Below are 24,912 nucleotides of genomic sequence, written 5' to 3'. Positions count from 1 at the left end.
TTAGAGAAATAAAGTAACTTATATGTAGTACACTGTATAAGTGTATACTTATAATGCAGTAGGGTATTATAGTGGCTATCGCAATGCTTTACAGCACCAATGACGAGTGATCAGTGATTGGGGTTCAATTCCATGGCTGTCTGTAAGGAGTTTGAATGTTCTTCCCATGACTGTGTGTGCTTCCTCCAATGCTCCAGTTTCCTTCCACATTCCAAAGGCATATGGATTAAGGTTACCAATTTGAGGGCATGCAATGTTGTGATTCTTGCGGACTGCCCCCAGCACATATTAGAACTGTGTTGTCGTTGACAATAATGAGCTATTTCACTGAATATTTCATTGTTTTGATGACAAATAGAGCTAATCATTTGCAGTGGGAGTCAATTTCTTAGTAGAGAATATGTTGCAGCTGTCATCACAAACCAGAGATGATCCTGATGTGGGTAACTATAGTGGATGTGTGAAATGTAGAATGGGATGAGTGTAGTTAGAGAGGAAGTAATGAGGTTTAGAATATTTGAAAGTATATAAACCACTAGTCTTAGATGAAATACATCCTAAACTGTTAAAATATATAAACAATGAAGTTGTTGAGGTTTTCAATCAACAATCAATATTATAGTTGAAGGATAAACCATGGGGCCATTGCTTGGAACTTGAAGGATAAATTGATTAACTATGGCCAGTTAGTTCAACTTCATTAGTGGGCAGATTCTTTTGGGACAGTGTATACCTTCATTCAGAAAGGCTTAATCAGGGATAGTCAGCATAAATGTAGAAGGCAAATTTGTGTCTGATTAACCTTATTAAATATTTGAGGAGGTGAGAAGGTGGTTTGATGGGGGCATTATGTTTGAGGTAGTTCAAGTGCATTTTTGTAAGGATTTATACAAAACCTTGCAAAAAGGTAAGAGCCAAGGAGTCTAAGGGAGATAGGAAAATTGGACACTAAACGGTTAAGGGGTGTGTTTTGAGAGAATTGACAGGAAGGCTGTTACTGATAAGGGTTAGTATTTGGTTCCATTCTCTTTATAATACATATTATTGATTTAGAGTTGAACAGAATGAAGAAGTTTGCAGAGTGCCTACAACTAACCATGTGGATGAAAGTGAGGGGCAAGTGTTAGCCTGCAGGAAATATTGATGGCCTGACATTGGGTAGAATTGTGATACTGTATAGGGAATTTACGTACTAATTAATGCAGTTGGGGAAGGACAACAAGGGAACAAACCAATGGAGAGTATACTAAATGACACAGAGGGACTAAGACCTTGGCATGTATGGTAGCAGATCAGGTATATGTGATACATTTTCTTGTTTAGTGTAGCACAGCATTTTAGACCATGAATGCTGGAATTGTCGGCACTAGTTAGGTTTTCTGTATTGTATGGAACAGAGGATTTTGAGTACTGTAGGAAACAGAGGAGTTGATGGAAAATTTAAGTGAGATGTAAAGAATTATGAGGGCTAATAGGAAGGGACTATAGAGTGATCAAAAGCCAAGGACATAGATTTAAAAATGTTGTTTCTAAGTCCACGGGCCCCTAGGTTAATAGTAGGAGTCCATGCATAAAAAGGTTGGAAACCCCTGACCTAATGACTGGGAAGCTCTGGAACTTATTCGCAAAAAGGTGGAAGCAGAAATCTCACCATATTCAAACAGTACTTGCATATGGAGATGGCAGAGCTATGATCTGTAAGGCCATGGACCCAGTGCTGGAAGATCAGACAACCTGGGTCTATTTAAATACTATGGTCATGATAGTTCAAAATGGCCTCCACTTATTTTCCATGCTTCTATGATTATGCAGTCAACAATATTTCACTTACCATTAAAGGGTTCAGTGCATGCTAGTGCACATTTGATACTTAGGGCATGCAAGGAATCAAAATGTGTGCCTCGCTGTGTCTGGTTTGTGTGCAGCTTTACTTGAGTTCCAGAGTCAAGGGACCATTGTAGGGCTCACAAAGGAAACCTGGTTTCCTTGCTGCTTCACCCTCTGCCATACACTGTTTCCAGGTCTGCCCACCTGTCTGCAGTTTGCAGGTCAGGTGAGACTGCTAGAAGCTGTTGTCTGAGGTGATCTGTCAGGGAGTCATATAGCATAGAAAAAGGCCTTTGTCCAGCTGATCCATGCTGATCAAGATACCCCATCTTCATGCACTTGGCCTATAATATTCCAAACTTTTCCAATAACTTTCTGTTCAACTGGCTTTTAGAAATTGTTATTGTACCTGCCTCAACCATTTCATCCGGCAGCTCATTCCACATAAATACCACCCTTTGAGTAAAAATATTGCCATTCATGTTCCTATTATGCATTTCCTCTCTAACCTTAAACCAGTGCTCTCTAGTTCTTGATACCCTGGATCTGGGAAAAAAGACTGAGTGCATTCACCCTATCTATACTCCTCAATCTTTTATACACCTCTGAGTCTTCTATGTTCTAAGTAATAAGACCTAACCCTGTGCAACCCCTCTCTCAGTCCTGCTTCAGTGAGCATATGCATCCTGGTCCACTTGGATATACTGAATGAGCTGGAATAACTGGCATGCCTTGAAAATCTGACAGGCATGGAAGGAGACTTCATGTCTATGCAGCTTCAAACCTTTCCCACGAGACTGTTCAGATAGCCATATACAAAGGACAGTGCTTCTCAGGACTAAGGTTACCGGAGCTTGTTGATACAGAGATACGTCTCACTTAAATATAAAATTCCAGTACTCTGTAGAGCTCAAGGTGACTGCATTCATCTACTTTCCCTTTTTTCCCTAATACTCTTGAAAATAATTTTCCCTGGAGTGCCTTTGGAAACTTACCAACACTATGGCAGTGAGTACTAGATTATGCACATTGGCCACACAGAAAGATATTCATTCCTATATCCCTCTCCATTATTTGTCTACGTTCCCTGGTCCTTGAACTGATGAGAACAGGTTCTGACAAATCTCTTCTCTGTTTTTATTCAAATGTAAAACTCTAAATAATCAGAACAGGCTCATCCATCTAATGAGCTGCTCCGCCAAGCAACCCACCTATTTAACCCTGGCCTAATCACAGGATGATTTACAATGACCTACTAACCGGTATGTCTTGGGAATGTGGAATGGGAACCGGAGCTCCCGGAGGAAACCTGCGCAGTTCGCAAAGAGAACGTACAAACTCCTTACAGGCAGCACTGGAATTGAACTCTGAACTCCAGAATGCTCCAAGCTGGAATAATGTCACATTAACAGCTATGTGCCCTAGTATTGAAATCTACCAACCCCGAAAATATTTTAGAAAAGCATTCTAGGAATTTACATCCTTTCTGAAGTTTACTGACTACAATTACTTAAGAAAATGGGCGATACCATTTTTCTGGCGAACTTATAATTTGTGGTTGCCGCTATATTTCAGCGACACACCGTACAGAAAGCTGGCCTTTGGATACAAGTACTTTTCTTATTTTTATCCCTACTCCGACTGGTCTGGTGAGGATCTCTGTGAGGTATGTCATCAAGGACATACAAGATAGAACATAGAACAATACAGCACATTACAGGCCCTTCGGCCCACAATTTTGTGCCAACCCTTAAACCCTGCCTCCCATATAACCCTCCACCTCAAATTCCTCCGTATACCTGTCTAGCAGTCTCTTAAATTTCACTAGTGTATCTGCCTCCACCACTGACTCAGACAGTGCATTCCACGCACCAACCACGCTCTGAGTAAAAAACCTTCCTCTAATATCCCCCTTGAACTTCCCACGCCTTACCTTAAAGCCATGTCCCCTTGTATTGAGCAGTGGTGCCCTGGGGAAGAGGCGCTGACTGTCCACTCTGTCTATTCCTCTTAATATCTTGTACACCTCTATCATGTCTCCTCTCATCCTCCTCCTCTCCAAAGAGTAAATCCCTAGCTCCCTTAATCTCTGATCATAATCCATACTCTCTAAACCAGGCAGCATCCTGGTAAATCTCCTCTGTACCCTTTCCAATGTTTCCACATCTTTCCTATACTGAGGTGACCAGAATTGAACACAGTACTCCAAGTGTGGCCTAACCAGAGTTTTATCGAGCTGCATCATTACCCAACAACTCTTAAACTCTATCCCTCGACTTATGAAAGCTAACACTCCATAAGCTTTCTTAACTACCCTATCTACCTGTGAGGCAACTTTCAAGGACCTGTGGACGTGTACCCCCAGATCCCTCTGCTCCTCCACACTACCAATTATCCTGCCATTTACTTTGTACTCTGCCTTGGAGTTTGTTCTTCCAAAGTGTGTCTTCTCTGGGTTGAACTTCATCTGCCACTTCTCAGCCCAGTTCTGCATCCTATCAATGTCTCTCTGAAATCTGAGACAATCCTCAACACTATCCACAACACCACCAACCTTTGTGTCATCTGCAAACTTGCCAACCCACCCCTCTACCCCCAAATCCAGGTCGTTAATAAAAATCACGAAAAGTAGAGGTCCCAGAACTGATCCTTGTGGGACACCACTAGTCACAACCCACCAATCCGAATGTACTCCCTCCACCACGACCTTCTGCTTTCTGCAGGCAAGCCAATTCTGAATCCACCTGGCCAAACTTCCCTGGATCCCATGCCTTCTGACTTTCTGAATAAGCCTACCGTGTGGAACCTTGTCAAATGCCTTACTAAAATCCATGTAGATCACATCCACTGCACTACCCTCATCTATATGCCTGGTCACTTCCTCAAAGAACTCTAACAGGCTTGTTAGACACGACCTACCTGCCCTTCACAAAGCCATGCTGACTGTCCCTGAACAGACCATGATTCTCTAAATACCCATAGATCCTATCTCTAAGAATCTTTTCCAACAGCTTTCCCACCACAGACGTAAGGCTCACTGGTCTATAATTACCTGGACTATCCCTACTACCTTTTTTGAACAGGGGACAACATTCGCCTCCCTCCAATCCTCTGGTACCATTCCTGGGGACAATGAGGACATAAAGATCCCGGCCAGAGGCTCTCCAAAGTCTGCACCACTCAGGTTACTTAGTGATATTCCACAGAGAGGACTGGAGTCTACTACATACTACAAAATTTAACCTTAAAGAGGGCTAGTAGGAGATAGGGGAAAGTTGCTCATCAGTTAGGAAGGGCTGAAAAACAGGGGCAATGTGGTCCTTCCTGATGAGTTTCCCCTTTCATTCCCGTGGAATCAGCTCTTAAATTTGGAACTAGAGTTGGAGTTCTATAGATTACCAGTCCAGGGAGATGAGTTTTCCCTTTCATTCCCCTGGACTGACTCTGTTTGTTGCAGAGAAAAGGGATGAATTAATGGTAAATGAGCAAAATATACATAACTGATGTGCATTTAATGAAGGAGAACAGAATTCAGACTCAGGCATATGCTTAATCTGTTAACGCATCTTAATCAGTTCATTATAATATGTCAGGTGTACTTATCAAACATTTAAGGAGTCAAAAATTATCAAGCTGTGGTTTTGAAATATCTTACAGATAATGTCAGCAAGGAACTTCACCAGAGAAAGTCCACAGGGAAATATTATTTATTTGCATCTCATCTTTAGGTAATTGTTCTTTCGGAAAACATTGTTATTTGTTATATCACCAACCCAAGTTTGTTCCAGTTTCAGAAATCATAAGGGATATACGATGTTGACCCTACAATTTAAAAAGTCATTCTCCACTAATGAGGCACTTGCATTTGAAGTCCAAATTATATCCACAGGATGAATCATGGCCAATCCATCAGTAGGAATGTGCTCTGGTTCATGCATGGTAATACATAACATCATTATCTTCAGTGCTCATTAAGGTGAATAATGATAGAGGCAGGGATTGGAGCACAGTGCAAATGGAAGAAGAATCACATACCAGCAAACCAAGTTATAGACTAACTATGGCACTGAGTAAAATAAAAGGGAATTGGTTTGGGGAAATGACATGTCTTTTTTTTCAGGTGACGCAGAGAATACAGCTTGCTTCATGGATGGAAGGGCCTCAGGGAGTTCTGGTGGAAAGTGTGCCATTAAGGTGAAAGGGGAGTCAACTGGGAGAACCATGATGAAAGAGTGGGAAGTGTGCCGACAGCTCAATAGACTATCTATTTTCCAAGATGGTAAAGCATAATGCCTTTCACAATCTCATAAAATCTCAAAGTCCTTTAAATCCACCGATGTAGATTTGGTCTGCGGTCACTGGTGTAAGGACTCAAGTCATATATGGCAAGATCCATCAACAGCAATTATACTTAATACTGGGTGATGGATTTGGGCAGGAAGCCAGAGTGATCTCCTATACTCATCATTGAAATAATACCATGGGATTATTTAATCTTGTTCAGAGGAAAGGCAGTGACCCCATTTAACAGGTCATGCATAAAATGGTGCCTCCAGTGCTCCCTCAAATACAAGAAACTAGATTATGTTTGATTACATCATTCTAAAGATGAACTCAGCCAAATTGCTCAACTATCAGAACTACTACATATTACAAGGATCAGAAAGTTGTAAATTCAGTCAGTTCTAGCATAAGCACTAGCTTCTCTAGCATCCAGGACATCTTGAAGGGAACGATGCCTCAGAAAGGCAGCATCATTCATTAAGGACCACTATGACCCAGGATATGCCCTCATTAAACCTCAGGGAGGAGGTACAGGAACCTGAAGGCACATACTCAATGATTCAGGAACAAACAACTTCTTCCCCTCTGCCATCCAATTTCTGAATGGACATTGAACCCATGAACACTACCTCACTACTTATTTTGCACTTAATTTATTTTTAATATGATATATATTTATATATACACTTCTTACTGAAATTCAGTTTTTATTATTATGTATTCCAATATATTGCTGCTGCATACAACAAATTTCACAAAATATCGGTAATATTACACTGGATTCTGATTCGAATTTTGATTCTGAAATTAAAACTACTATTGGAAATAAAATGATTACCCGTTTTGTGCCATCACACTAAGCTGAAGATCATTTCGACCTGCACAAAATTTTTCTCCTGAGATTAAATAAAGTATTGAAAATCAACAATATTCACAGGCATTTATAGTAAGCAATTTGTCTGTTGTTGCTCCGTGTCTTTGTGCTGAGTTACTGTCACATCATTTAATAAGTAATGCTTTGAGCTCGGCAGCTGAGGTAACTGGCAGCGAACAGCTGAAGTTCTGGCAAATGTAGACTGTAGCCTTGCCATCTTTCAATTCTAAGGTAGACAGGAACGGCAGGGTCTGATACAAGAAGCTCTCAGAGTTCCCATCTGCCAGAAGTAATATCTAATGGAAGAAAAGAAAACCTTCATTAGAACAATGTATTACAGAACCAATACAACAAAAATCAGGGCTAATCATGTCACATTACCCTTTCTTTTGTTGGGATACGAGTGCCAGAGCCAATAATATTATTGCATCAACAGGAGTTACCCTGAAACTATTAAGAATCAACTATGTGGTATAAATTTCATCCAGGTACCCAAAATAATTATTTTTCAATTGCCAGCACAAAATTACCAGAATTGAATTCAGTTCCACTACTTGTTATGCTAAACTGATTTCAACCCCAAACTTCTGATTGCTGGTCCAACACGATCAGATCACCTTACCTTACTTACATCAACAGTGTGTTTAACACCCGGGCAATATATGCGTGTATATACATCTTACTGCTGTGTAACAAGGACCATGCCCTGTCCACCAACCATCAAAAAGCTCCACCCTCTCCTTTTCATGGCATCTTTGTATCTTCTATTCCCAGACAAGTGAAAAGGCGATCACCTTTACTACTTTCAGTTTAGTCTTTGCTGGGTTGATGCTTTTTGCTGGAGTAAGTGATGGGGGGGAATGTTTTTGCTACTGCTTTTGCATGGGCCTTGGGGTTCTAATGTTTTCTGTCATTCATTCATTCATTCTTTGGGGTTTTTCTTCTGTCTGCAAAGAGTGAGAATTTCAGGTTGTATACTGTATACAGTAGTTAAAGTTAAAGTCTGTCCCGAGCCTTATAGGCTCATGGGCCGGTGCTTATGCCAGTTTCCGTGGCGTGAAGCGACGACCCCTATCATGAGGTTATCCAGTCCACCCATTTTCAGCTGGGTGGACTGGAGCAAATGTGCGGTTAAATACCTTGTTCAAGGTACGCTGCCTCGGCTGGGGCTTGAACTCACGACCTTCAGATCGCTAGTCCAATGTCTTAACCATTTGGCCAAGCGCCACACGCTGTATAAATTCTCTGATATTAAACTGAACCATTAAACCATTGAAATTATAGTATCAACCTTTTCTACTTCTAATGAAATATTTAATTATTTTCCTTTCCACAGATTTGCTCAATATTTCTAAGACTTTTTTATCAGCCCTTTTATATAATGTATTGTAGGATTGATATCATAAATACCAAGTTCTTATTCAAACAGCAAAACATTTCTCCATCATCAGAAATTCTGGAGTGCAAGTACTAAAGAGAATTGTTTGGACGTTGAATTTCAATTCCTATCCACTTAAGTGCCATATTTTCCTTATCAGTCAGCCACTTTAGGCCAATTGACTGGAGCAGAGAGACTGACAGATGGCAGAGGCTGGACAATGTGCACAAGTAACAGACCAGAAATAGTTTATAGATTAATCCCAATCAGCAGGACAGCAAGAATAAAACAACTCTGCTCTGCATGTGCCTCCACTCTCCCTCATTGACAGGCATTGATAAAAGCCATCTTAAAGCAGAGTGCTGCTATCAGTGATTCAGAATATGGAAAGTAAATGGGGCCAGCTACAGCTTGCTCCCCCATGGGGTGAATTTTGACAGCTGATATTTAAGAGGCTGGCAATAAGTCATGAACTCTAGCAATGCTACGCCATCAGTTAATGGATTTGCAGCATTCTCCCTTCGCGAAGTTGAGAGTTCATAACCTGACTGGAGGTTGAAGTACTATTTGACTGTTGAGTGCACCAAAGGAAAGCTCTGATTTACTTTAAAACTCTCTCCTTAGGAGACAATTTGGAGCTTTAGTTATCACTGAAGGACTCAATATTCATGTGTTAATCAAGTTTGAATGTTGCTCTGATAGGTACAGTCAACCCTCCTTATCCATGGGGGATTGGTTCCAGGACCCCCCGCGGATACCAAAAAATGTGGATGCTCAAGTCGGTGGACTTTAGGACCTGGTGGAGCTCTGGAGCTTACTTAACCTGTCTCAGTGCAGTGGACTTTAGGACCCGGTGGAGCACCAGAGTTTATTTAATCTGTCTCAGTGCGGTGGACTTTAGGGCCTGGCGGAGCACCGGAGCTTATTTAACCAGTCTCAGTGTGGTGGACTTTAGGACCTGATGGAACTTGGGACCCGCCGCCTGCCGTGTTTCTTTTCCGGAAAATGATCACGATTGAAAATAAAGTGGAAATAATAAAGCAATCGGAAAAAGGTGAAACGCCATTGGTCATTGGAAAAGCATTAGGCTGCAGTCAGGATAGAGTGAGAATAATGGAGCATGTGAAGGCCCTGCCCCGATGAAAGCTACTATTATTACTAAGCAGCACAGTGGTTTAATTATTGAAAACATATGTTTTCTTAAGTGTTTTATATGCATAGAAAGGTAAAATATATACTATATACTAAGACAAACATTTGACTAACGCTAAATAATACCGGATGTACCTGTTCCGACTTCCGTTTTTTTTTAAATCCCGATCCGCGGTAACCTATGCACATCCTCCCATATACTTTAAATCTTCTCTAGATTACTTATAATACCTAATACAATGTAAATGCTATGTAAATAGGTGTTATACTGTATTGTTTAGGGAATAATTACAAGAACATGCTCATTATATAACATGCATGTTATACTGTACATGCTCAAACGACAACTGTTGGAGAGAGAACTTCCGGGTTTTCCTGATCTGCGGTTGGTTGAATCCGCGCATGCGGAACCTGCAGATAAGGAGCGCTGACTGTATCTTGAACAGGTAAAAAAGATCTCACCTAAGACAAAGGCAAGCAGGGATTGATTGGGATGGCAGATCTTTGCAATTTAACAATATTTTAGCTGTTCATGCTGGATGCGAAGGAAGTTAAAAGTTCCTTCAACTAAATCAAAGATAATTTAATAAATTAACTTGGAAGAGGAAGGAGGGGTACAAAGTATTTCACCTTCAAAATATCTATCAGTTTTCAGAGGTTGATTAAAATGGGAAGAAAAGCTGCTGGAGGACAGACCAACGTGGACATGGATTGAAATGCAAGGCCATATGACAAAACCCTTAAAGGCAGAGAGATATTCCTCTTACTCCTGGGAAGTTAAACTGTGCTGGTGGTTTTAATTTGGCAACTTTAATACTGTAAGTTTTAAGGTAGTTGTGGAGAAGGATGCTGACCCTCAATTTAAAAATCCTAAATTTGGAGAAATCTGATTTCAACAGAGGATGTGGCAAAGTAGATAGGAAGCAGCTGCATGTGGGTAAAATGACATCTAAAAAGTGATAATCTTTCAAAGTTTCTGGAGGAGTTCAGGGCTAGCATGTTCTAGGAAGGGTGAAAGGCAAAGAAGGCAGGATTAGAGAACTTTGGGTGACAAATGATATTGAAGGTTTAATTAGGGGGATAAAAACAAAATATGTATCAGGAGTAAGGAACTGGAAATGAATGAGCCCTTTGAGGAATGCAGAGACTGGAGGAGAGAATTTAAAAAGAAATAAAGAGGACAAAAAGGGGCAATGAAACATTCTTGCCAAGTAAGGTAAAGGAGGATCCCAGGACATTCTGTAAGTATATTAGAAGCAAGAAGAGAAAGGGTGGATCTTCTTCGAGATCAAAGGAAGTATCTATAGAGCTAGGAGATGCGGGGAAGGGGTATACTGAAAGTCTGGAGCATGTCAGTATTAAGGTGGAGGTGTTGGATGCCCTAGAACAGATAAGCATAGATGAATCCCCTTGGCCAGGTGAGATCTTTCACAGGATGCTATGAGAAAGAGGGAGGGGACACCAAGGGCCTGGCAGTAGTATGTCTATTTTATTTGGTCACAGGTCAAATTCTTTCTATTTAAGAAAAAAGCAGGGATAAGTCAGGTAATTATAGGCTGGAGAGAAATACATCAGTGGTAGGGAAGCTATTGGAGAAAATTCTAAGCGATATTATTCATATGTATTTGGAAATGGAAAAGCTGATTGTTGACAGCCAGCATGACTTTGTGCAAGGGAAAATGGACAAAAGAATTGAAATACTTATCATATGAGGAGCATCTGATGACTCTAGGCCTGTATTCACTGGAATTCAAAAGAATGAGAGGGGCCTCACTGAAACCTATCAAATATTGAAAGGCCTCAATAGAGTGGATGTGCAGAGGATGTTCTTATGGTTGGGGAGTGTAAGACAAGAGGGCACAGCCTCAGAATTGAGGGACATACATTTAGAACAGAGATGAGGAGGAATTTCTTTCACCAGAGGATGGTGAATCTGTAGAATTCATTGCCACAGGTGACTGTGGAGGCCAGGTTATTGGATATATTTAAGGCAGTGGTTGATAGATTCTTGATTAATGAGGGCATAAAGGGATATGTGAAAAGGCAGGACACTTGGCTGAGAGGGAAATGTCTCCAGCAGCCATCTAGAATAGGCCCCCTTTATTCCGTCTCTTTGCTCCTGCCAGTCGGCCAATCTTCTATCCGTACTAGTATCTTTCCTGCAATGCCATGGCTCTGATCTTGTTAAGCAGCTTCATGTGCAGCACCTTGTCGAAGACCTTCTGAAAATTCAAGTAAACAAAATCCATTGACTCTCCTTTGTCTAGTCTGCTTGTTACTTCCTCAAGTAATTCCAACCGATTTGACCCTTTAAGGAATCTATGCTGACTTTGGCCTACTTTAAAGTACCCTGAAACCTTATCTTTAATAATGGACTCCAACATCTTTGCAACCACAAAAGTCAGGCTAAATGGCCTATAATTTCCATTCTTCTGCCTCCTTCCCTTCTTAAAAGGAGTGACATTTGCAATTTTCCAGTTTTTCAGAACCATTCCAGAATCTAGTGATTCTCAAAATATGTCTCCACAATCTCTTCAGCTACCTCTTTCAAAAAGCTGAGGTGTAGTCTATCTGGTCCAGGTGACTTAGCTACCTTTAGATCTTTCAGTTTCTCAAGCACCTTCATCTTAGTAATAGCAACTATACCTCACTTCTGCCCCATGACACCCTCATATTTTTGGAATCTTGTTCATGTATTCCACACCAGTGTTTTATAACATTTCCACTTCTTGTTGGTTCATCAGAACTCTGATGTCACACCTCAAATTCCTGAAAGGTTCTTGATTGCTTTTTTTTGTTTTATGACCTTGGTAACATGGAACCAGGAATTTACAAACAACCCCAATTACTTTTTAATCAAGAGCCTGGCACTGGAGAGCCTAAACATCATAGTTTGTTCCTCTAGACTGCACAGGATCTGTGACGTGGGAGTCGGAGCCTCTTTTAACTTCAAAGCTATGTTTTCTGATACAATCTGTAGCTACTCTGGAGAGTTTCTGCTTGTTTTCATACCATTGGTACATTTTTTAATATAAAAGGAACCGGGGGACAGGGTTAGTGCAGAAAAATTGTGCTGAGGTAAATTATATGCTTTAATCTTACTTAACGGCAGAGTAAGCACAAGGGACTCAATAGCCTGCTCGTTCTAATTCTTATGTTCTTAACACAATGTGTCAAATAGCAAATAGATTGCGTACAAAATTGTAAAATGAAATTGTATTGCTGCATTGAGAGGCTAAGTTTTCAGGGCTATGAGGAACTGCAGAGGAGTGGGATTATATGTACAGCTTGAATTATTTGATTTTAACTGATTAAAAATGTGGAAACCTTATTTGGAAAATCTGATCCATATTCAGCAAAGAAACTCTGTAGCTGCAGTATAAATGCTACCATGGAGGACTTCTGCCTTTTGTTTGGAACGCTGTACACAGACTGTGGATTAGTTTATTTCTAGCATATACTGGAGGGTAACATACAAAAAAAGTGCTGAAGGAACTCAGCAAGACAGGCAACATCTATGGAAATAAATAAACAGTCAACGTTTCCAGCTGAGACCTTCTTCAGGACTGAAATGGAAGGAGGAAGACACCAGAATAAAAAGGCAGGAGAGTGAAAGGAGGCTAACTAGAAGGTGATAGGTGAAGCCAGGTGAGTAGGAAAGGTCAAGGGCTGGAGAAAAAGGAATCTGATAGGAGAAAGGGGAGGAGGATTTGAACCAGGGGGAGGTGATAGGAAGGAGAGAAGAGGTAAGAGGCCAGAGTAGGGAATAGAAGAGGGGAGGGAAAATAAATATTTTACCAGAAGGAGAAATTGATATTCATGCCATCAGTTTGGAGGCTAACAGATGGAATATAAGTTAAATATAAAGTACGGTACACTGCAGATGCTATACGTGTTGGAATATAAGGTGTTGCTCCTCCACCCTGATGGTGGCCTCATCTTGGCACAAGAGGAGGCTATGGACCAACATGTCGGAACAGGAATGGGAATCAGAATTAAAATATTTGGTGCTGTAAAATTAAGCTTTTGGAGGATGGAGAGTGGCCTGATGGTGGTGTAATAGGGAAGTAAAACAGTGGTGTCCAAAACAAGAGAAAAATCCCATATATTGCAGATACATTTTTCACAAACCCCATACCTTTCTCCATTACATTCCATCTGCTATGTCTTCATGCTTTCCCACAGCCTGCTTATATCTCCTCCGCATCTTCCTCACAACGTACACTAACATTAGCCATCTCCAGCAGCTCCCAGATGCATATTCTTCTAAAGTCAAGTTCCTGAGAGTGAACATCGTCAATAGCCTGTCCTGGCCCAACAATGTAGATGCCATGGTCAAGAATGCATCAGTACCTCTACTTCTTGAGGAAGGCTAAAAAAATTTTGGCATGTTCTCTTCAACTGTCACTGATTAATGTACGGATCCACCATTTAAAGTGTTCTACTTATCTGGATGCATTATGTCTTGGTATGGCAACTGCTCTGCCTAGGATCAATAGAAACTGCAGAGAGCTGTGGACACAGCTTAGCACATTACAGAAATCAACTTCCATTTTATAGACTGCGTACTGTACACTTCTTGCCATCTTGGTAAAGCAGTCAATATAACCAAAGACAATGCACCTTAGACATTCTCTCCTCTGCCCCCTCCTATAAGATGAAGATAGAAAAGCCTGAAAGCTCATACCACCAGCTCAAAGACAAACTTCAATGTTATAAGACTACTGACAGTCTCCTAGTATGAAAAGATGGACTCTTGCCCTCACAATCTATCTCATTATAGCCTTGCACCTTATTGTTTCCCTGCATTGGACCTGTACTAATTATTCTGCATTCTGTAAATGCTTTTCCTTGTGCTGTCGAACATGATGAAGTCATCTGCATGGATACCATACAAAAAAATGTTTTTAGCATAGTTTGGTACGAGACAATAATAACTCTGTTACTAATCAGGGCAAGTGGCTTTGAAACCAAAGAACAACTTCCCCACATAACTCACTGTATCAGTGTGTAAACATATTGTATCTATGACTCCATCAAAGTTTTGATTTGTTATACAAAATGAGATCAAAAATTGAAGGAAATTATTAAATGAGCTTTCATTAAATATCCAAAATGAACTGTGTTTATCAAAACTGGGATATCAGTCTCAAACTGAAGCAAAGATAAAAGCCCATATTCTATCACAACACAATTGGTCTTTCAGCCAGCCAGTGCGGATATAATGGCCATAATGGGTGGCCTTTTCTAGGCAATGTGATTCTATAATTTATTTCTGGTTGAAATTGGGGTGGGTGGGGGAAGTGCATTCAGTCACAGAATATCAATCATACAAAAGATTACAGGCTCATTATTGGATAATTAAAATTATACTTTACACAGGTGAAAAAATTTGGGCTAATGTACTGCTGAGAAATACTTCACAAACAATGAATGTAGAGTTGTTTGGTGTCCAGAAGAATCCCACCTAGAGCTTTATCATTGGGAGCTCCAATTTTAACTGACCCTGAGAATTTCAGACCCATTCTCCAACTAGGCATACAAGTAGCTGAGGCAAGTATATTGGCATTTTTGACACTCCCTTGAATGAGGAATTTTCATTGATAGATACTCCAGAAAAGTTCAAAGAGATGTCAAGTATGAATATAGCCCAGTGCACCATGAGCAATAGCCTATTCAAAACTTACCATCTGTTCATTACACAAAATCAAACACCTTCTCACCAACACAAACTTCTTTATAATTACTTGAAACACATTGGTGATAAAACTTGGGAGGGTTCGTACAGGAGTTACTGCCTTTCTAAAATACTGCCTGACATTTCGCTATTGCCAAAATAGTGCTTAATGTTAGAAATAACTCATATTAATAGCACCTTTAATGCAGTGAGAAGTCCTAAAAGTCTACACAAGAGTTTGATTAAATAAAATATGAAACTCAGTCGCACAAGGCTGAAAACCAAGCGTTTGGACAATAGAGTAGTTTATAAGGAGAGACAAAGGAAGAGCTGAGACTCAGGGCAGCTGAAGGCCTATAGAGATCTTGGTGTGTGACTCTGCACTTTCCACATTCTTTGCTCCAAAAGCTTTTCAGAGTCATTGAATCATACAGCACTGAAACAGAACTTTTGGTCCACTGTGCCTATGTCAAATTTTTTCCCCATGTACACTGATTCCACTTGTCCACACTAGGCCCATATCCTTCTTTACCCTTCTTATTCAAGTGCTTGTCTAAATGCCTCATAAGCATCATGATTATAAGATATAGGAGAAGAATAAGGCCATTCGGCCTATTGAGTCTGCTCTGCCATTTCATCATGGCTGATCCATTTTTCCTGTCAGCCCCAATCTCCGGTCTTCTCTTTGTATCCCTTCATGCTGACTAATGAAGAATCTATCAACCTCTGCCTTAAAAATACATAAAAACTTGGCCTCTACAGTTGCCTGTGGCAAATAATTCCACATTCACCACCCTCTCCAATGTTAGCGCATCCTTTCATAGACAACTGGTTGAAAACTGCTCACGATACTCTCAAGTGAGGCCTCATCATTGCTCCACCACCTCCTCTATCAGCCCATTCCAGATTATCAACCATTCTCTGTGTAAAAACAAATTGGAAGTTACCTTAATTAGTTTTTTTAAAGGAATTCATTGGAACTTAGTTGTTATTTATTTCTTAAGAACATAAGAAACAGGAGCAAGAGTGGCCAAGCAGCCCCTCAAACCTGCTCCATCTTCCAAGAATATCATAGCTAATCCATTCTTGGCTTCAGCATCACTCTCATTCCATTTCTCCTTGACTCCTTAATAGCTTAAATGTCTATCAGTTTCAGCCTTGGATATATTCAATGGCTCTGACTCCACAGTTCTCTTGGGTCAAGATTGCAAAGATGCAAAACTCCTTAGTGGAAAAAAATTACTCAGTTCTATCTTAAAAGGGAAAGCCCTTATTCTGAAATGACACTCCCTAGTTCTAGGTAATTCCAATAGGGAAAATATCCAGAGCTGGTAAGTATAATCTCAGAATGTGTCACCTCTTTACAATGGATGTCTGGAGATGTGTTTGGTAGATCTTGACACTGTTGTCTCAACCCAAAATAAACATAATGCTTAAGATTCTATAAGTGCTAGGTTCTATATTTGACACCATTGCAAACTGTAAGTACCTCTGAAGTCATTTCCCCTACAGTTCCAATGGAAGTTTTCACTGTGAAACATTAACTCCCTTTGTCTCAACAGATACTGCCTAACCAGTTGAGTATTTTTAGGATATTATTTGAATCTCCAAATGTTAATAGCAGTTTTTTTTTGTTGCAGTGCTAAGTTACTGTTTATTTTAAATATGGATGTTTTAGTGAAGTAATCCGTACAAACCAGTGTCTTTGGTGCAAAACACTCTAATATCCATGCCTCTGTGGGTTTCTCTTAGCTTCACGGTAACTACCGGTATTTGATTACACAATATTTCAGTAATTGAGTCTTGGCTCTCTTACAGTACATTGAAGCCACATTATAAATGCTCTCACTTATCAGTTACACACTCCTCCTATCTGTCTCTTACCTGAAATTCCCACCTGTTAAACATTTAAACTACATTCTATTTTTTAATCCTATTTCTAAATTTTGTTTGCCATGCCCTCTGCTCACTAAACTACATTGAATCTCAATTTTATAATTCTCATCCATATCTTGAAATCTCTTCTTGAACTTGTTCTTCCCAATTTCCATGACCACTTCCAGTCCCAACAACCTTTGGTGATGGCTAAGTGTTACCTCTTTGCAACCTCTGTGTCTATTATACCAAAATTAATTATTGTGTTTTCTGTTCACCCTCAGCTCTGAAAATCTCTCTCTCTCTCTCTCTCTCTCTTTTAAATTCCTTTCAACCAAACTCCTGTCATCTGCCTTGGAACATCTTTTATGTTAAATATTGTTTTGATAATGCTCCTTCAACCTACCTTGGGACATCTTATCTTATACATATAAAAGTTGTTGTTTATCAGACTTTTTAGATGAGGCAAAATTCATTGTCAGCTGACAAACCACATATTACTAATCCACACGGAACAAGAAAAAACGAGGTCACAGGCTCTCTGATTCTGCTGCATTTTATAACCCCTGCATATCTGTGGGAGCGAAATGGACAAAGTTGCCTTAGTATTCCAGAGTTATATGTTGGCCTGTATCAATGTTTCCAACTCCTAGACTCCATTTCTGATAGGATTCCTAGTCTCAATACATTATAGGGCCCAAACTTTAGAGTCTTTGATCTCCAGGGTTGTATTTTGTTGCCATGGCTCCTAGAGATTCTGGTTTTCAGGGATCTAGGGCACTTGTGACAGAATTCCTGCTCTCCATATATTTAGAATTCTTGAGTCATTCATTAAGGTTTCCATTCTCTATTTGTTATCATGTCTCTATTTATTTGATACTTGGTGGTGCTCTGACCGAGTGAGGGCCACTGTCGGTCAGAGTTGACCATGGATATTGCATTCTAGCTGTCTAGATAAACAAGCCTGGGCAGTATGAGATGGAGAGCAAGCTGATGCCCATGTAGCAAGCTCCCCTTCTCCACGCATCTGATGAAACCAAAGGAACGGCATAGACCAACACAGTTGGGATCAACAGTGTCGCAGGAGTTGCCAGTCTGCATTGAACTCAATGTAGGACTACCTTAGGGACTCCAGCTCTGGACTTTTCCCTCAGGTCTTACTTCTGAAGCCTTCCCCATGAATGGGTATAGCTGCAGGACAGTGTAGGTTTGAGATCAAAGTTTTCCTTCTCCTAGATGAGCTGCCAGCCACGACTGATGAGCCCCATCTGCCAGTGCTCTACATAACTTGCTATATTGAATTTGATGGCCTTATCAAAATACATGAGATTCTAAGAGTGGATGTTAAAAAGATGATTCTCTTTGTAGTGGAATCTGCAACCAGGGCATTGGATCATAATAGAAGTCACTCATGAAGACAGAGATGGTGAGGAATCTCGTCTCTTGGGGGCAGTTCGGCTATTTAGAATTTTCTACCTTGGACTGTGGAGGCTGAATATAATTGAGGCCAAAAGTGAGGAGTTCGGAGTCAAGTCATAGTGAACAGACAGGAACGCATAGTTAAGGACAAGATCAGATCAATAAATGGAGGAGTGGCCCATTCCTGTTCCGATTTCTTATGTTCTAATATGGTGTACATCATGTTCAAATAAACATTACATGACAAAGTACTCTCTATCTTTGGGCTGCTAACTTTTATTGAAATGATGACTTTGAGTAAGGCAGTCTTTTGAAGAGTTAAAACAGATGTCTCTGCAGATTGAGGACTGGGCAGAACTTTTCCATAAAAATTGATAAGAAATGAGATATATCTTGCCAATCAGTATAAGAGAGAGAATGCTTTTACAACTTGGATATCAAAGGTCATGGGAAATAGATATGTGATGTTACAGTTGTTTGTGTTGCCTTGCTAGAAAGTGCATAGCAATAGCCTCAGGAGATTTTAGAGAAGGAAGTCAACATTGCTCCAGAGGTCAGCATATTCAGAGCTGAAGGTTCTTCAGTGCTTTACTCACACATTGTGTAATGCTGCTATTATTAACAAGTGACTTCCACTGAATATAACAAAATTTTTCTCTGGGAAGTGAAAAGGGCTAATGTCATAGGTAACGTAATGTCAAACTGTTTCTTCGTCACAAAGGGATTCCCAGGAGAAAAGAAATGTTCTTAATAAGAAAAGAAAGAGATTATGGTAAGAAGTGATATAAAGGAGAACATAGGATAAAAAAAATCTCAAAAGAAGTTAACAATAAACAAAAAAAAAGATTGGAAAGACAACAAGACAAAGTGGAGGAGTGGGAGACACACAGGCTCCGGGGCACGTATTTGAAGAATACCTGGCCTAAGCTCAGCAGCTGGAGAGAGGACACTAGATAATCAGTGCAAGGAATAAACATTGCTCCAGTTGGAACACTTCTTCAGCTGGACTAACGATAGAAGAATTATTCTATATCTAAACATGCTGTGAATGATCCAGAGGTGTAGAAGGTACCTTTTTCCACTCTAACTAGATCTGCAGGTGTAACGTTTTCATTATTTTTGCTATATTCTCCACACTGTTTCGGCAGTTGAAAACATTCCTTGCTGGAGTGTATCCCTACCACTGCATTATATCACCCTGCCTCAATGTGCTGTATTATGGACCTGAAGCATTGCATTATCCACTAATGCACTGCAGCACTACCCCCTGGTGCACTGTGTCTCACCCAGCCCCAGTGCACTACATCATCCACTGGATGCACTGCACTATCAGCTTGGATACATGTATTACCCAGCTCCAATGTTCTGCTTTACACAGCCTAGATTCAAGATTCAAGATTCAAACACATTTATTATCACAGAATGTATAAACTATACACTTTGAAATTTGTTTGTTTACAGGCAGCCACAAAGCCAGAAATCCAAAGAAGCCAATTAAAATAAAGACCATAAAAGAGGAAAACAAAACACATCATGCAAACCATAGAAGCAATCAACAACATTCCAAACCAGACTTAGTCCATAGATCTGCTCTCCAGAACAGTCGGAGTAGGCTGCAGCCTACTCATATTAGCTATCTCTGTTCATCATATTAGCAGGGCAAACATGCCACAAAACTCACAGAGACGACAACCGCTGGAGAGAGGAATGAACATCACAGGATAGCGAGCGAAATCAGCCTGACTCTTCACTTCCAGTTACAAAACTTGTCCAAGCACCGACCAGTGCCTTGCTCTAGGACCTGGGCTCCGGTGCAGTGACATGCATGGGCTGCACAGCCTGAAGCTGTTCTCGATCTGAGCAAATTGGCTCGGCACTTGGAGTGATCCAACCGCTCACCCGGGTTAGGTAGACGGGCATCAATACTGTTCTACATCGACTCCTCTCCAAATCATTCACTCCAACAGCGACAGTAATATGTACTCTGTCTGCATCTGCTACCCCCTCTCAAACATGTTGCCCCTCGGCCTTGCGACATACCCGCATGGCCTATCCTTCAAATCAGCTTCGCCTCCACTTGGTTCTTCATTGTTTGTGGTAACAGCTGACCACAATTTACTTCAGAAAAGCTGTTATAATTAATGTTTTTAGTCGTATTTCTTGCCATCTGAACTACCAGTGAGCTGTCACACGTCTTCTTAAATCAGATGCAGCCAATAACACAGCCGATACACCATTATTCACCTGATGCACTGTACTACACAACCTTATTCAACCTATCACCCATCCTCAATGCACCATGTCATGCATTCCAGTGCACGGTGTTACTCAGCCCACAATTATATTGCTGCAATGTCACTGAAATCACATCTTTTGAAAAATCGCCCACAATACACTCAATGAAAATTCTCTGCAGGATAGACATTGCTTCATTTTCATTGCGTGTGCCAATCCAAATAATTATTCTTACAGCAAGTGCAAACATTGTAAAGAGATTTTAGCAAGCAAATTACACAGTAATTTCACATTTCAACAGTAATTTGCATAATAGATAAAGGAAAATCTAGCATACTTACAAAGTATTCCTCAGGAAGTTCCTGTTGTTTCTGAATAAATGTGGAGGGTATTTTGCTTAGTCAAACTTCTTAAAACAGCAGCACTGTATTTTTGGCGGTGCTAATTAAGGGAGCAACAATGGCCAAGATACCTGGGAATATCTTAAAATAGAAGCATTGGACTATGGATTAGACAAATGTGCGCTACAGCTGTCGTCACCATGAAGGACAAAAATACTGTAATTCCTTTCTAGAAACCATGAAGTCACGTCCTGTGCCTTCAACAACTGCACATACTTGGTGGAAACATAGAATACAAGTAGGATACCTTGACGTGAATAGACACATAACTCAGGGTTGATGGCAGAATGGTGCATGACTGATGGGAAGTTTAGACCAGATAGTACTCACAGTGGCCACTTTATAAGGTGCCTCCTGTACCTAATAAAGTAGCCACTGAGTATATGTTCATGGTCTTCTGCTGCTGTAGCCAATCCACTTCAAGGTTTGATGTGTTGTGCATTCAGAGATGCTCTTCTGCACATCACTGTTGAAATGTGTGGTTATTTGAGTTACTGTCGCCTTCCTGTTAGCTTGAACTACCGGTAATCTAGCCATTCTCTTCTGACCTTTCTTATTAACAAGGCATTTTTGCCCACAGAACACCTGCTCACTTTTGTTTTTCACACCATTCTCTGCAAACTCTAGACTATTGTGTGTGAAAATCCCATGAGATCAGTAGTTTCTAAGATAATCAAACCACGCCGTCTGGCACCCAAAATCATTCCACAGTCAAAGTCACTTAAGCCGCACTTCTTCTCCATTCTGATGCTTGGTCTGAACAACAACTGAACCTCTTAAACATGTCAGCATGTCTTCATTCATTGAGTTGCTGCCACCTGATTGGCTCATCAGATACTTGCGTTAATATGCAGGTGCAATAAAGTGGCCACTGAGTGAAGGATCTATGAGGTTGGTTTTGCCACATGTATTTTCTTGGGTTATATGTAGTGAGTACTTTGAATAGTATTATGTCCTGGTCTTCGGAATTGGGGAGGAAGTATGGCTGGTAGTGAGGGTCCAGGCCCTGGGCTCAGGAAAAGGTTGTGGTTCCAGCAGGATTGGAGCTGTGAGTTAGAACCAGCCATTATGAGAGTGATGGGGAGGTCTCAGGAGCTGCGATCACTGGTGGAACACTGGTTGGCAGCCAAGGCTAATGGAATAGTTGGGGAATGGTTTAAGACCATGAAACATGGCACGTTAGCCCTGTGCTAACGGCCACTGGACTCAGCAGTGAGAAAATCAAGTTTCTCAGACTCTGTACATCTATGATCAGTACGACTTGGGTCCCACCAAAACTGGAAAGTTGGGATGTATTGCCCACCCAAACCCTGATCTGTGTGACTGTAAATGCAGCCCCCGTGCAAATAGCCATTGTCAAGAAATAATATACAGCCTCCATGCCAGAGCCATCGACAATCAAATAACACTGCATACAATTATAAAGAAAGTATACAGTCGGCCCTGCTTATCCGCGAGTTCCGCATGCGTGAATTCAACCAACTGCAAATCGAGAAAACCTGGAAGTGTTCTTCCAGCACTTGTTGGTCGAGCATTACAGACTTTTTTTCCTTGTCATTATTCCCTAAACAATGCAGTATAACAACTATTTTACATAGCATTTACATTGTATTAGGTATTATAAGTAATCTAGAGATAATTTAAAGTATACGGGAGGATGTGCATAGGTTATCGTGGATCGGGATCGAAAAAAATCGGAATTTCTCTTACTAAGTAAGTCGGAACAGGTACATCCGGTATTATTTAGCGTCATTTCTATTATTATTATTTCTATGCATATAAAACATTTAAGAACATATGTTTCAGTACCAGGCTTGGTAATGGAAGTTCCCGAGTTCGATCCAGTGACAGACCACTTCCGAGCGCGCTCTCCATCCATGCCCAGTTGATGTGGAGGATCAAAAACCCAAAAACCCAGAACCCAATAATTAAACCACTGCGTTGCTTAGTAATAATTGTAGTTTTCATCGGGGCAGGACCTTTCTCACTTTATCCTTTAAAATTGTTCCGATTGTTGACCGACTGTAGCTTAACGCTTTTCCAATGACCGACGGCATTTCACCTCTTTCCGATCGCTTTATTATTTCCACTTTATTTTCAATCGTAACCGTGATTATTTTCGTGAACAGAAACACTGTGGATTCAGAGCTCCGCCGCCAGGTCCTAATGTCCACCACACTGAGATAGGTTAAATAAGTTCTGGGGTTTCGCTGGGTCCTAAGGTCCACCGTATTGAGACAGGCTGAATAAGGGACTTGAGCATCCGCATTTTTTGGTATCCACGAGGGGTCCCAGAACTAATCCCTTGTGGATAAAGAGGACCGACTGTATTTACAAATGTCAGCTTTACTGAACAATTAGGAAAAAAAGTAAAAAAAAAGGTCCCATTACAGTTAACCCATTCCAAATGTGCACCTAAGTTGGAGCTCATCTTGAAGTCGTCTGTAACTCACACATTCGATCCCTGGTCTGTGTGAAAGCACGCACCACCTTCCAAGTGTTGCTCGAAATCAATCTCGAACAAACAGACTTCCTCACGGGAGTATTGTTCCGCCCTCCTTGAAGCCATTCATCTGCACAAAGCACCCTGTGCAACCGGGATGGCACCCTCAGCCATCTTCCCTCCTGTCTTCCCCCAGCTCCTGCCAAAAAGACCTCAACCCACACCAGTATCCATCACAAAACCTCTCCGCCCAGCATCCTCAAGAACCTTCTCCCGGTTCCACCACCTTGATTAGCTAACACAACATTCCTGAGTTGAATAATATAGCCTCTTATCTTCAGCTGAAACCCAAACAGACTGAAAGCAGGACAGACTGTTCTTAAAAAATTGCTAACATGAAACACTTACAGCATAGCAGTAAAATGTTTAACCAGGGCATTACAACCATAAAATGTAGGAACAGAATTAGGCCATTTGCCCCACTGAGTCCGATCAGCCATCCAATCATGGCTGCTCCATTTTTCCCCCTCCTCAGCCCCACTCCCCTGCCTTTTCTCCATAACCTTTGATGCCATGGTCAATCAAGAACCTACCAATCTCTGGCTTAAATACACCCAACAACCTGGCTCCATAGCTGTATGTGGTAATCAATTCTGCAAATTCACCACCCTCCAGCTAAAGAAATGTCTCCACATTTCTGTTTTTAATGGATGTGCCTCTGTCCTGAGCTTGTACCATCTTGTCCTAGACTCCCCCAAGGGAAACATCTATTCCACATCTACTCTATCTGGGCTTTTCAACATTCAAAAGGTTTCAATTAGAACCCCCCTCATCCTTCTGAAGTCCAGTGACTACAGGCCCAGAGCCATCAAACATTCCTCATGTGATAACCTTTTCATCCCTGGAATCAACCTTGTGACCTAGTCTGAACCCTCTCCAATGCCAACACGTCTTTTCTTAGATAAGGAGCCCAAAACTGTCCACAGTACTCAAGGTGACACCTCACCAGTGTCTTATAAGGTCTCAACATCACATCCTTGCTCTTGTATTCTAGACCTCTTGAAATGAGCGCTAACATTGCATTTGCCTTCCTCACCACCGACTCAACCTGCACTTTAAACTTTAGGGTGTTCTGCACAAGAACTCCCAAGTCCCTTCGCATCACAGATTTTTAGATTTTCTCCCTATTTAGAAAATAGTCAGCACATTTATTTATTTTACCAGAGTTCATGACCACATATTTTTCAACATTGTATTTCATTTCCCACTTTCTTGCTCATTCTCCTAATCTATCTAAGTCCTTCTGCAGGCTTCCTGTTTCCGCATCACTACCTGCCCCTCCACCAA

General features: G+C 40.9%; 1 protein-coding gene across 2 annotated transcripts in view; it reads right to left on the bottom strand.

Moving 5' to 3' along the window:
* Positions 1-5,516: 5,516 nt before the first annotated feature.
* The window catches only part of spata20 (spermatogenesis associated 20), a 467,506-nt gene continuing 448,110 nt past the window's right edge, over positions 5,517-24,912 (bottom strand). For both annotated transcript variants that reach the window (XM_073026743.1, XM_073026744.1), the window contains exon 16: positions 5,517-7,281. In XM_073026743.1, coding sequence (XP_072882844.1) covers positions 7,111-7,281 — 171 coding nt within the window. In that variant the 3' untranslated portion in view covers positions 5,517-7,110. The remainder of the gene's footprint in view (positions 7,282-24,912) is intronic.

This window comes from Hemitrygon akajei, chromosome 22 (genome assembly GCF_048418815.1).
Source record: "Hemitrygon akajei chromosome 22, sHemAka1.3, whole genome shotgun sequence".
Classification (NCBI taxonomy): domain Eukaryota; kingdom Metazoa; phylum Chordata; class Chondrichthyes; order Myliobatiformes; family Dasyatidae; genus Hemitrygon; species Hemitrygon akajei.
Note: the sequence above shows the minus strand (reverse complement) of the source record. Positions and strands in the feature narration are given on the sequence as shown.